At 44.6% G+C, this 14,330-nt stretch overlaps 1 protein-coding gene across 1 annotated transcript in view; it reads right to left on the bottom strand.

Moving 5' to 3' along the window:
- The window catches only part of med1 (mediator complex subunit 1), a 41,067-nt gene extending 27,550 nt beyond the window's left edge, over positions 1-13,517 (bottom strand). The window contains exons 1-5 of the mRNA XM_033034855.1: positions 13,322-13,517; positions 4,803-4,912; positions 3,716-3,794; positions 970-1,024; positions 300-432 (exon numbers count right to left, since the gene is read on the bottom strand). Of these exons, the coding sequence (XP_032890746.1) occupies positions 300-432; positions 970-1,024; positions 3,716-3,794; positions 4,803-4,912; positions 13,322-13,508 (564 nt within the window). The 5' untranslated portion in view covers positions 13,509-13,517. The remainder of the gene's footprint in view (positions 1-299; positions 433-969; positions 1,025-3,715; positions 3,795-4,802; positions 4,913-13,321) is intronic.
- Between the last annotated feature and the right edge of the window lie 813 nt (positions 13,518-14,330).

Here is a 14,330-nt window from a genome sequence, read left to right as displayed (position 1 = left end):
CATAGTTATGAGTAGAAACAAAGAATTGCAGATGCTGGTTTATACCAACGATGGGCACAAAGTGCTGGAGTAACTCAGCGGGTCTGGTGGCCTCTCTGGAGAAAAAGGATGCTTCTTCTTCAGAGATGCTGCTTGGCCCACTGCGTTACTCCAACACTTGGTGCCCATCTTTGCCCATCATTATTAATTGGCTAAGCAACCACATCTCTTGTGAAACAAGAAATCTAATTGGGGTTAAAATCATTAGGTAACATTAAAATTGTACTTAATTCTCAATAGCATCATAACACAAGTCCTACCACAGGATTTTCTCCATGGTGTGCCACCTTGACATCACAGACTTGCCCCGATGGATCCAGCAGCACCTCTACATAGAACATGTCTGACGTGATGTAGCATTCAGTACCCGAAGGACTCAAGTGTGAACCAAGGCTGGTAGAGAGAAAAAAAAAATGCTTAGAATTAGCTACCCATAAAGAGTCAAAGAGTCCAATTTTCCCAAGGCAAGATAACTAACTACACCAGCTCACATTTGGCCCATATAACTCTAAACCTTTTATATCATTGTCGCTGTGCAAATGTCTGTCAAATGTTATTATAGTACCTGCCTCAAATACCTCCTCTGGCAGCTTGTTCCTTCCACTATGACCTTCTGAGTGAAAAAGATGCTCCTCAGGATCCCATTAAATCTTTCCACTCTCACCTTAAACACATGCCCTCTGGTTCTCGATTCCCCAACTCGAGGTAAAAGACACGTGCATCTATCTTATCTATTTCCCCATGATCTTGTATACCTCTATAAATCACCCCTCATCATCCTGCATTCCAAGGAATAAAGTCCAAGCCAGCCCAACCTCTCCCTTTTGGCGAGGCCCTGGCAACGCATGGAGATTATTGTCCTTTTACTTATCAGAGGCGGAAATATGACACCAAAACTATTTAAAACTATTTGATTTTCAAAGCTCTTACCTGTTCTGTCTGGCAATCGACTCCAGACGGTCTGTCATTGCTGGCAAAGACATTACTGAAAAAACAGTGAGTTAGCACTAGTGAGAAGATTTAGGGAATATTTCAGATGTAGCAAGAATTTATGGGATAACTTTAAAGCAAAAAACCAAATTACTATAGAGATGGTGGAAAACACAAAGTGCTGGAGAAACTCAGTGGGTCAGACAGCAACTGAGAAAGGAATGGACAGAGGATGTTTTGATTCCATTTCGTCCCCAGATGCTGCCTGACTGGTTGAGTTCATCCAGCACTTTGTGTTTTGCTCAGGATTTTACCACCTGCATTTCTTGCATCTCTCCAACATAGATAGACCTAACACCACGCCAGAGGCATTTTAGCTTGTGTGCATAGATGGACTTAGGGAAGCTGTCATAAAAAGGAACTGCAGATGCTGGTTTAAGCCAAAGATAGGCACAAAATGCTGGAGTATCTCAGTGGGTAATGCAGCATCTCTGGCGTAAATATATGGGTTACCAGTGGAGATTGGTGCTGCTCCTCCTGGACGCGATGGAGCCCTGGGTCAATGGCGGTGGACATTGAAGCTGGTCTCAAGAAGGACGCCGACCCAATACATCACCTCTTCCTTTTCTCCGTAGATGCTGCCTGATCTGTTGAGTTACTCCAGCACTTTGTGTCTATCTTTAGATTTAAATACGACTTTCTAATGTAGGGAAAAGGGCTAAATACCAGACAACAAAGCCAAGTGACTGGAGAGTGTTACCATAGACGTCGAGCAAGAGGGGGAGAATGGCAGAATTAGAAGCATAAATATTTCAGTCAGGCCAGGGGGAGCTGGCAGCGGGAGGAGAGAATTTATAAACATGGTTTTTAAACTGGATTAACTGGAAATAGATTTGCCAATGAGTTAGCTAAGGGGATAACAGTGCACAACTATGTATTTAGGGAAGGCTCTTGATTTGAGAGATTTCTACTAGTAAAATGTTTTAAATAAACTTGGGTTGGATTTTGGTCCGAACTGACAAATACAGATATTTTGGTTCAATAATTCTCGTATGTGTAAAAATGTCACACCCTTAAAAATAGCCTGAACCCGTCTAATATACATGCACATGAAAACTTAATCATATCTCCTGGCTTAAAATTAAAAAGCCACGCGCATTCAATATATTTTTAAGAGCAAGCCTTGAAGGTTATGCATCGCAATAGAGTCAGAGTGATAAAGAGATCATGCACAGAAGCATGGCCCATGGAGTCTGCGTGACCATCTATGATCTATTTACACTCATCCCATATTAACCCATGGTACGACAAAAATGCTAGAGAAACCCAGCGGGTGCAGCAGCATCTATGGAAATAGGCAACATTTCGGGCCAAAACCCTTCTTCAGACTGAAGCAGGATGGGGAGGGGGGGGGGGGGGGGGGTAGGGTAGAAGAAAGGAAGAGGAGGAGCCAGAGGGCTGAGGGAGAGCTGAGAAAGGGAGGAGACAGCAAGGGCTACCGGAAATTGGAGAAGGCAATGTTCAGGCCACTGGGATGCAGACTGCCCAAGCGGAATATGAGGTGCTGCTCCTCCAGTTTCCGGTGGTGCTCACCCTGCAATGGAGGAGGCCCAGGACAGAAAGGACAGATTCGGAATGAGAGGGGGAGTTGACGTGCTGAGCCACAGGGAGATCAGGTTGGTTAATGCGGACCGAGCGGAGGTGTTCGGCGAAACTGATCGCCAAGCCTACGCTTAGTCTCACCGAGGTTAACCCATCATTTGTCCTTCACACAATCTCAACAACACGCCCAGATTATATTACACTAGGAGCAATTTACAATAGCCAATTAACCTACCAATATGTAGGTGGTTAGGATATGGGAGGAACTGGAAGCACCCAAATATTCACATGGTCACAGGTAGAGTGTGCAATCTCCACACGGACATCCATTGATGTCGGGATTGAACTGGGATCTCTGACTCCATGAGGAACAGCTCTATTAGCTGTATCACTCTGCCACGTTATGTAGCATATTAAAAAATAACATTCCTCCCTCTGTGACCTTGCAGGCAACATAGCGATGAGTGACAGACAAGAATGCTTCAAGTCTGGTGTTTCTATATTTAGTAGATATTAACTCTGCTTGCAAGAGAGAGCGACCACAATTTATTGTTAGGTTTATTATTAGATTAATTTAGAGATACAGCATGGAAACAGGCCCTTGGCCAACCGAGTACACGGCGACCATCATTCACCTGTTCACGCTACTTGTTTGTTATCCCATTTCCTCATCCACAATTTTTACAGAGGCCAGTTGACCAACAAACCCACACATCTTTGGGATATGGGAGGAAACAGAGCACTTGGACAAAACCCACGTTGTCACAGGGAGAACATGCAAAACTCCACACAGACAGCACCAGAGGTCAGGACCGAACCTGGATATCTGATGCTGTAAGGTAGTAACCTCTGTCACTGTGCGACACACATAATAAATCTGCCAAGGTTTATACACTGTTTTCAGATGGAAACCATTGATTCTGAAATTCCTTTTAAGTCGTCAAACAAGATCATTAAAAAATCTGCATGCAACCTTTCATTAGATTACATGAAGGTGATCATACAGCCACGCATACACGATTTGTGAAATGGGGCAGAACTAATGGACCTAATGTGCAAGTCTCTATAGAAATCACACACATATGTATAAAATAAATAGTTGTACACCAGTTATTCATGTCAACCTATAACGAGTTTCACTAACCTTTAAGTGCTTTTTGCAGGGTCTCCAAACACGCAATAAGATGCTGGTGGCCCCCTGTGTTCATTATATTACGTTTCTCCTTCATAACAGTAGGACAAAACAGTAATTAGAATGAGAGCTCACAAGAATATGTGTACAAGATAAAAGTTTATTTACCATTTTTAACACTACACCAGTAATTATCAAAACATCTGCCACTAAGATGTTGTTTAATACTTTACTTCAACAGATCAATGAGTTAATATAGCTGCGAATGGGTCAGCATTATATTTGGCACTTGCATGCTGCCATTATTAAGGATGGGTATGTCCTGGAGACTCCACCTCCTGTTAACTGGCTGCTAAACTATCCATCATTTACAACTCACTGTGATCAGACTGCAGAGCTTCATTTGATTCATTGGTTAACACACAACAGTACAGCACAGAAACAGCCCCTTCAGCCCACAATGTGCATGGCAAACATGATGCCAAGGTAAAGAATACTCCTCTGACTGCGTGTGATCCATGTCCCTCCATATTCATTTATCTATCTGAAAGCCCCTTTAATGACACTATTGAATCAGCCACCACCATCATCCCTGGCAAAGCTTTCCAGGCACACACCACGCCCCGTGTAAAAAAACTTGCCCCGCACATCTCCTTTAAACCTGGCCCCTTTCACCTTAAAGTTAAGCCCTCTGGTTTTTGGCATTTCCACCCTGGGAAAATGATTCTGATTGTCTACCCTATCCATGCCTCAATCATTTTATATACTTCTAGCAGGTCACCCCTCAGCCTTGAGTTTGTCCAAGCTCTCGATATAGGTAATACTGAGGTCAGGTTGAGATATTATTTGGCCCCTCTACTGCATGCCATTTCTGCTGCTGAGCACACATTTAGCCGTGCATTGCAGCTTGATGAGGCTGGCAACTAATAAATCAGAGGCATGCCTTTCTGCACTCGTCACCAACCAAGGCTGGCCCTCTGGCTTTATTTGCATAGAGTGATGTACATTCCAGACCATGAGGCTACCAAATGTTTTGCAAGCTCTGATCTAACTCCCAAAGCATCTTATTGATTCTCGTTTCATCTGCTCCATTCCTTACCATAGCTTGTCGAACAAGTTTTGCCGTTTCGGACCAGGGCCTTGATGTTTGACTATATTTTGTATGCAGCTTCTCCAGCAAAGAGTTCATTTTACTCAACTTCTCGGCTTCTGTGAAACAATTGGAAAGATGACAAATTTCACATTTGGATATGCAGTTTGAATTCATCAATTCAATACCTCGGAAGGCGGGGGGGGGGGGGGGGGGGGGGGGGGTACAGTTCAGTGGTGGGGTGCTGCATTTGACTGCAGATCAAGAGGTCCCCGGTCTAAATACTGGTGCCCCCTTCAAAACTTATAGAGCTATGCAGTGGCGCAGCAGCAGTGTTACTGCCTTACAGCACCAAGGACCCAGGTTCGATCCTGACTAGGGGTGCTGTCTGTACAGAGTTTGCACGTTCTCCCCGTGACCACGTGGGGTTTCCCGGGGAGCTCTGGTTTCCGCCCACATTCTAAGGACGTTGGTTAGTTGGCATCAGCAAAGATTGTAAATTGTCTCTAGTGTGTTGGATAGTGTCACGTGTATGGGGATTGCTGATCGGCACTGACTCAGTGGGCCAAAGGGCCTGTTCCCACGCTGTATCTCTAAACTAAAACTAAATTTAAAAAGTGCTCTGCAATTGTGACCTGCTTGAAAAAGCAAAATTCTAATTATGTTTTTCTGCATTTCCAATTAATATTCATAGTAGAAAGCTTCAAACAAACGTAAAATAGGAGCAGAGTAGGCCACTCTACCACCTATCAAGTCTATCCCATCATTCAATATGATAATGGGTGATCAGACCCTGGCTTAATTTTCTCTTCTGTGCCAGTTCTTCAAATCCCTCAATTTCCCTGATTACTTGAAGATCCTCTTCAAACACCCTCAATGGTCTATCCTCCAACAATGTCTGGGATAGAGAATTCCAGGCATTTATCCTGTCCAAGGCAGCAAGAAATGGCTGAGATTTGTGAATGCAACCCAGTCCATCACACAAACCAGCCTCTCCCTTGTTAACTCCCTGCCACCTGTACATTGCCCCAGAAAAGATGCCAACCTGATCAAGAACTACTCGCACGCTAGTAATTCTCTCTTCTCCCCTTTCTCATCTGGCAGAAGATATAAAACCTTCAAATCATGTACCACCAGATTCAAGAACAGCTTCTTCCCCAGTGTTTTACAAGTCACTTGACTGGACCTCTCAAACGCCATTGATGAATTTCTGATCTTCCAATCTCCCTGGTTTTTTATCTGCACTTTATCTGCACTGTAGCCGCATAGCCATATTCTGGTTCTTTCATATTCAATTTTTAACAACCAAGCTGCGAAAGATTTAAAAAACATTTGTTGTTCTTTTCCATTTCACATTCTCAAATAAATTGAAAACCTTGTGAAGATTTTATCTGATATTTGGAATCACTTGGAAAGAGAAGCCAAAAAGCCAAAAGCCTGAAGAAGTGTCTCGACCCAAAACGTCACCCATTCCTTCTCTCCAGAGATGCTGAGTTACTCCAGCATTTTGTGTCTACCTTCCAAAAGACCATCTGGTTGCTTTTGTTTTAGATAAGTAATCCAAACAGAATGTGGTTTACAACATCTCACTGGGGAGTCAGGAATTTCAACTAGGAAGCATCATCACCTTTGGCAGTCCCCCGAGATCCTGTTTGTATTGGAAGCTCTTATTCCCAAAGGACAGTAATGACAGCATCCATGACGGAATGCTTTGTGACTCAAGATGCTGCTTTGCAGATGCCAGCAGGTTGACATTGGGAATTTTTCCCACACGTACTGGGAGAAGCAGCATAAATGCCTGCCCCATTGCAGCCCTGTGAAACAGTATAAATGCCTGCCCCATTGCAGCCCTGTGAAACAGCATAAATGCCTGCCCCATTGCAGCCCTGTGAAGCAGCATAAATGCCTGCCCCATTGCAGCCCTGTGAAACAGTATAAATGCCTGCCCCATTGCAGCCCTGTGAAACAGCAATCGGATTACACAGGGTTTATGGATTCTGAATCCTCTGATGTTTAGTGCAATTAATTTTAATCAAATATTTCAAGAACTTCAGAAGGAAGGGAGCAGCAAGAGGGACTTGGGATTTGAATTGCAATAATTCATATAATATAGAACAGTTTAAATCCAGAGATTTAAGTTTAGCTTAATTTATTATTGTCACATGTACCAAAGGACAGTGAAAAGCTTTTTCATTGTGTGCTATCCAGCCAGTGAAAACACCACATGATTACAATCAAGCTGTCCACAGTGTGCAGGATAAAGGGTACAACGTTTAGTACAAGATAAAGTCCAGTAAAGTCAAATTAAAGATAGTTCAGTCTCCAATGAGATAGGTGGGAGTTCAGGACTGCTTTCTAGTTGGTGAGGGGACGGTTCCGTTGCCTGATAACAGTTGGAAATGAACTGGCCTGAATCTGCAGGTGTGCGTTCACAAATTTCTGTACCTCTTGCCTGATGGGAGAGAGGAGAAGAGTGTGTGGCCAGGGTGAGATTATGCTAGGTCTTTTAAATTTAATCATGGGTGCCGTGATTCGCATTTACTGCCCATCCTCTACTGTCCTTTGAATGGAGTTATTTGCCAGTTCATTTCCCTCAGCAGCTCTTACTGCAGCGTGTCATATTGATCAGACCAGGCAAACATACACAATATCCCTCTCTAAAGGATATTACTGAACACAATAGACTACTACAACAATCTAACACTTAACAACTATTATTGATGCTGGATGTCTAGTCTAATTGATTGAAATACAAATCCCATTCTTCCCCTTGCTTCAGGATCATGAGCCCAGTCCCCTGGTATTCTGCCCAATCACCGTGTACAGACGATTACCAGATGATATAACAAATTATTATTATTATTATTTTTTTTTTTAATTTGTATTTTTATTAGAAGCCGTGTACAGTTGTATAAACCACGGCATATGACAAAATACATTTTGTGTACAACTTCTATTTTAAATTTAACAAGAAAGATAGACCAAGAGAGAAAGAGTGAGAGAAAGAAAGAGTGAAGGAAATAGTGATATGTAAACCCCTAGACTACCAGGTGTGTAGTCCAGGGGTGAACAAGTGATAGCCTGGAGAAAATTAAAGACAAAAACCCATAAAATAATTTTTTAAAAAGAAAGAGAAAATAGAGAAAAATATTTTTTTTTAAAAGGGCCCCATGTGTGGATATACCTGCTTCATATCTCACCACACCCATCACCCAGTTCGTGAGTCGGTTTATTTCCAGAGTTGTGTTGCACCATACTATACTTGTAATGAATCAATAAAAGGAGACCATGTCTTTAAAAATTGCTCTGATTTTCCTGCTAAGACGAATCTCATATCTTCAAGATGTAACGTCTCAGACATGCTTGTAATCCACATTTTAAGCGTTGGGGTGGATGCTTTTTTCCAAAATTTGAGTATGAGTTTTTTTGCCATTATCAGGCCGTAGTTGAGGAAACGTCTTTGAAATATTGATATGATACAACAAATTAGACGAGCAAATAAACTATGGGAATATTCTCAACCGAGGAGAGTTCACATACTAAAAATATTGGCTATTAATACATTTACCGTGGCTATTAAAAACATTCATGGCCATTGTTAAACTAGAGGAGAAATGAAGGACAAGGAAAGTAGGGAGAAGTGGGGCTGAAGCCAGTGATCAGGCTAGCCAGAGATCACAGGTTTAAGGTAAGAGGGGAAAGATTTAATAGGAACCCGGGTCAATTTTTGTCATGCAGAGGGTGGTGAGTATATGGACCGAGCTGCCAGAGGAGGTAGTTGGGCTGGGTACTATAAAATTTAAAAGACAATTGGACAGATGCATGGATAGGAAATGTGTAGAGGGATATGGGCCTAATGCAGACAGGTGGGACTAGCATTGAAGGGGCATTTTAGTTGGCATAGGCATGTTGGGCCCAAGTTTCCATTCTGTATGACTCTATGACTCTAATTTTGATTCTAGCTTTGATCTTACTGAATGATAGAGCAAGCTTGAGAGACCATAGAGACTACTTGTGCTGTTTATTATAATGTACGGGGCTAGGAAACCTAAATTTGGACATGGCTAACCTGCCAAAATGTGTAGAGATGCTTGGCAAAAACAGACACAGGTTCAACTCTGTTTTCCCTGCCTGTGCTTTGCTGATCAAAGATTGCCAACAAAAAGAGCTGGTCGGTGAAAAATTGCATTCAAAACAAAACAAACTACTCAAGACTTAATACCATCTTTCTTCAATGATATATTAGTCAGGAGTATTTGCTCACTCCATTTAACAAGTGGACCTGGAGCCACTGTCAAGAACATCTGAACATAAGAAAGGGCAGGAGTCGGCTATTTATCCTCTCAAGGCCAATTTGCCAATCAATAAAATAGTGGCAAATCCGAACCTTGACTTCCACCCTTTATCGTGAGACTATGCAACCTAACTTCTCCAACGTGGGGAAACATCCTTACAGTTTACTTCCACAAGCCCCCTCGGAACTTTGTGTTTCTGTACGATCATTCTCATTCTTCTAGATGGCTCGAGCAAAAATATGGGTCGAAATGGCCTAATATTTCCTTAGAGGACAATAGTCGAATCCGACGAACCAGTTCAGTGTCACGTGTAGTGAGGTACAGTGAAAAGCTTTTGCTGTTGGTAACCATTCCAGAACCAGACGCACAAAATGGAAGTTATCACTAATTGCTGTTTTGTAAAGACTGCAAATAAGTAATCAGCTTGTGAAACTTATCAGTTTCAAAAAGTACACTTGTTACACTCAATACGTCCAATGGCTAATTCAGTCATTGCATGTCTGTTTTGTGAGACCATATGCTGAATTATTTACCCTTGACTGAGAAGGCGAGAGATTGAACGACCCCAGCATAGCACTGCGTCAGCACCATTGCCACCAGATTCTGAAAGAGACAATGTTTGCCCTCACCTCCTCCCTCATCTTCATTCAGTAACAGCTTAATTCAACACAAGCAATCTGCTCTCAGAAAACCATGACTTACTGTGGCACTTTTGTGTCTTATATTCCACAAAAGCAAAGCTGCTTAACTGCCTGGCCAATCTTACGAGGACAAGATTTGCTGACTTTTTTTTTTTTGGGATCATCAGTCACAAGGCAGTATTTATAACAAATATCACATTTAAAAGCAACAATGATTAGTCTCAGTAATTATCACCATCTTGGCTTTGATCTGGTTCACTAATGTCCTTCAGGAGAGAAAGTCTGCTGTCCTTAATGGGTCTGGCTCACAAGTGATTCAAAGTGTCACACCTGACAGTGTGCCAGATTCCTGCATTACAATCCCTTGGTATATCCTGTCGCACTGCAGGGCACATCTACCTGCAGAAGGGAATAGCCAATGGAATCCTGAACATCAACTGAATCCACAGTATCAGGACAAACTTGAAGCAAAGAAACATTTTCCTTATAACCCTCCTCCCACAGCTGATGAATCACTCAATGCTCCTCCACAATGAACAACATTTGGAAGAGGCACTGAAATCAGTAAGGAAACAGAATTTACTCTGGATGTCAGACCTCGAGCTCCATCACTAAATGTGCTTGGTGACACTGACCAAACATGAGGCTGCCTGAGTTGAAGAACATGGCTGCAGGACTAGTCTGCTCGCAGAGAGTGAACATGAGGGATCAACCTATTTGACCTCATCTCATGAATTTATCTGTAGCAGATGTATTTGTACATGATAGTACGGCAAAGCACAATCCTTGTGGAAACAACAACCGTCTTCACAATGAGGGCATCCTCCATCATGTTGTGTAGTACTCAAACGTGCTAAATTAGATCATACAAGAAACCGCAGATGCTAGAACCTTGAGCAAAACACAATGTGCTGGAGGAACACGTCAGGTCAGGCAGTATCTGGGAAGGGAATGGACAGACGACAAGTCTGAAGAAGGGTCCCCACTCGGAACACACAATCCCTCTGTAGATGCTGCCTGACCCACCGGGTTCCTCCAGCACTTTGTGTTTTGCTGAATTGGATCATCTCTTACAGATCTGAAGCTCAAACCTGAGTATCCACAAGGTGCTGTTGCCCAGCAGAAGAAATGTACTTAACCAATCTGTAACCTTGTGGCTCAACACATTCTTCACTCTGCCAATACTGTCAACCAAGCGGAACAACCTTGGTTCAGAGAGTTAGCAGGGAACACCAGGAAGACAAACTGAAGAGATGAAGAGAATTCTTCCCTTCCCTCCCCCACCACCCCCTCCCCGGGCACTTTCCCTTGCAACCGCAAGAGATGCTACACTTGACGCTTTACCTCCCCCCTCGACTCCATGCAAGGACCCAAACAGTCGTTCCAGGTGCGACAGAGTTTCACCTGCATTTCCTCCAACCTCATCTATTGCATCCGCTACTCTAGATGTCAGCTGATCTACATCGGTGAGACCAAGCGTAGGCTTGGCGATCGTTTCGACAAACACCTCCGCATTAACCAACCTGATCTCCCGGTGGCTCAGCACTTCAACACCTCCTCCCATTCCGAAACCGACCTTTCTGTCCTGGGCCTTCTTTCATGCAAAGCAGCACCAAGCAACACACATCTGCCATTGCTGAATTCCACACAATCAATATCCTGGTGGTCGACATTGAGCAGAAACTCACCTGGACCTGCCTCCAAGAGACTAGTTATTATGAGACACAAGACTCAATTCATGACATTTAGGCCTTTCCACCATCTACAAGGCATAAATCAGGAGATTGATGGAATTGTCTCCAATTCCCAAACCCTTGTCCTCTACCACCATGTGCACCATTGGCCTATATCCCTCTAAACCTTCCTTATCCATGTACCTGTCCAAGTGTATTTTAAATGTTGTTATAGTACCTACCTCAGCTACTTCTTCTGGCAGAATTCAAACAGAATCTAGTTCCGTTTGCTTTACAATTAACACAACAACATCTTCATGGCATTCATCGGTCACACAAACCCGAAGAGTCATGGCCAATATGCAGAGTAATGGCCAGTCACAAACACTATAACAGGAATTGATAAACAGCTAATGTCTCAGTGGTAAAAGCAAGGATCTGAACAAGAGAGAGACACACCAAGATCAAGGATCTGAACGAGAAACACCAAGCACGGATCTGAACAAGAGAGACAGGATCTAAACATGAGAGGGCAAGTGTCAAAAAACTGCAAATGCTGGAATCTTGAGTAATACACAAAGTCCTGGAGTAACTCAGCGGGTCAGGCAGTGGGCGTCTTCTTCAGACAGTAGACGGTCCCGACCCGAAATGTCATCTATGTCCCCCAGAGACGCGTCTGACTTGCTGGCTTTGCCCCACCCACCGCATCTCTCCACCACCCCCCATCCTCATCTCCCCCTTCCCCTCCATTCTCGTCTTCCCCTCCCCTCGATCTCTCCCTCATCTCCCTTACCCTTCCCCTGGATTCACATCCCCCATTTCCCTCCTACCTCCTCCGCACGATTCTCCTCCCCCATTCTTTGCCACAGAAGGCTATAAAAGGCTGTCAGCGGATATATTAACGGCAGAGATAGATAGATTCTTGATTAGTAGGGGTGTCAAAGGTTATGGGGAGTAGGCAGGAGAACGGGTTTAGGAGGGAGATGAGATCAGCCACGATTGAATGGCAGAGTATACTTGACGGGCCGAATGGCCTAATTGTTCCTATCACTTATGACCTTCCCTTCTTGCCCCAGATCCCTCCATCCTCATCTCTCCACCCCTCCCCCTGCATCTTCCTCCCTCCCCGTCTCCTCTGGCCTTCTCTCCTCCTTTCCCCTCCCCTAGATTCTCCATTCCCTTTTCTCCTCACCCCAGGCCCTCCCTCCCCCACTTCCTAATCTCCTAATCTGAGGAAAGACATTCTTGCCATAGAGGGAGTACAGAGAAGGTTCACCAGACTGATTCCTGGGATGTCTGGACTTTCATATGAAGAAAGACTGGATAGACTCGGCTTGTACTCGCTAGAATTTAGAAGATTGAGGGGGGATCTTATAGAAACGTACAAAATTCTTAAGGGGTTGGACAGGCTAGATGCAGGAAGATTGTTTCCGATGTTGGGGAAGTCCAGAACAAGGGGTCACAGTTTAAGGATAAAGGGGAAATCCTTTAGGACCAAGATGATAAAAACATTTTTCACACAGAGAGTGGTGAATCTCTGGAATTCTCTGCCACAGAAGGTAGTTGAGGCCAGTTCATTGGCTATATTTAAGAGGGAGTTAGATGTGGCCCTTGTGGCTAAAGGGATCAGGGGGTATGGAGAGAAGGCAGGGATGGGATAATGAGTTGGATGATCAGCCATGATCATATTGAATGGCGACGCCGGCTCGAAGGGCCGAATGGCCTACTCCTGCACCTATTTTCTATGTTTCTCCACCCCCCCCCCTCCATCCTCATCCTCCTCCTTTCCCCTCCCCTCGATTCTCCTCCCTCCCTCCTCGTCTCCCCCTCCAGCCGGGCTCCAGCCCCAAGGGAAGGCAGAGAGAGGAGGAGGAGGAGGAGGGGGGGGGGGGTAGAGATGGCGTCCGCTCCGCTCTCACCTGTCACCTCCTCCTTGCTGCGGTCGGCGGGCGCTGGCGGCTGTGGATGGGCCGGCGGGGGAGGGGGCTGGGGCTGGGGCTGGAGCGGCTGCTGGGGCTGGGGCGGGGGCTGCGGGCCGGCCGGCGTGTCCACGGCACCGCTGTGACCGTAAGAGACGGAGACGGGAAAGCCCTGCAGCGCCGCCATCTTGCCTTCCCTCCCTCCCTCGCCCGGCGCCGCCGCTGACCTCACTTCCGGCGCGGGCGAATGCGCGTCATGGACAGGTGCAAAGTGGTGGACAAAGCCCAGAGAACTCAGGCAGCAGTATTAGTACTGGAGTAACTAGCTCAGGCAGCAGTATTAGTACTGGAGTAACTAGCTCAGGCAGCAGTATTAGTACTGGAGTAACTAACTCAGGCAGCAGTATTAGTACTGGAGTAACTAGCTCAGGCAGCAGTATTAGTACTGGAGTAACTAGCTCAGGCAGCAGTATTAGTACTAGGAGTAACTAACTCAGGCAGCAGTATTAGTACTGGAGCAACTAACTCAGGCAGCAGTATTAGTACTGGAGTAACTAGCTCAGGCAGCAGTATTAGTACTGGAGTAACTAACTCAGGCAGCAGTATTAGTACTGGAGTAACTGGCTCAGGCAGCAGTATTAGTACTGGAGTAACTAGCTCAGGCAGCAGTATTAGTACTAGAGTAACTAGCTCAGGCAGCAGTATTAGTACTGGAGTAACTAGCTCAGGCAGCAGTATTAGTACTGGAGTAACTAGCTCAGGCAGCAGTATTAGTACTGGAGTAACTAGCTCAGGCAGCAGTATTAGTACTGGAGTAACTAGCTCAGGCAGCAGTATTAGTACTGGAGCAACTAACTCAGGCAGCAGTATTAGTACTGGAGTAACTAACTCAGGCAGCAGTATTAGTACTGGAGCAACTAACTCAGGCAGCAGTATTAGTACTAGAGTAACTAGCTCAGGCAGCAGTATTAGTACTGGAGTAACTAGCTCAGGCAGCAGTATTAGTACT

This window comes from Amblyraja radiata, chromosome 16 (assembly GCF_010909765.2).
Source record: "Amblyraja radiata isolate CabotCenter1 chromosome 16, sAmbRad1.1.pri, whole genome shotgun sequence".
In the NCBI taxonomy this organism is placed as follows: domain Eukaryota; kingdom Metazoa; phylum Chordata; class Chondrichthyes; order Rajiformes; family Rajidae; genus Amblyraja; species Amblyraja radiata.
The sequence above is the reverse complement of the archived record's forward strand: the minus strand, read 5'-3'. Positions and strand labels throughout refer to the sequence as shown.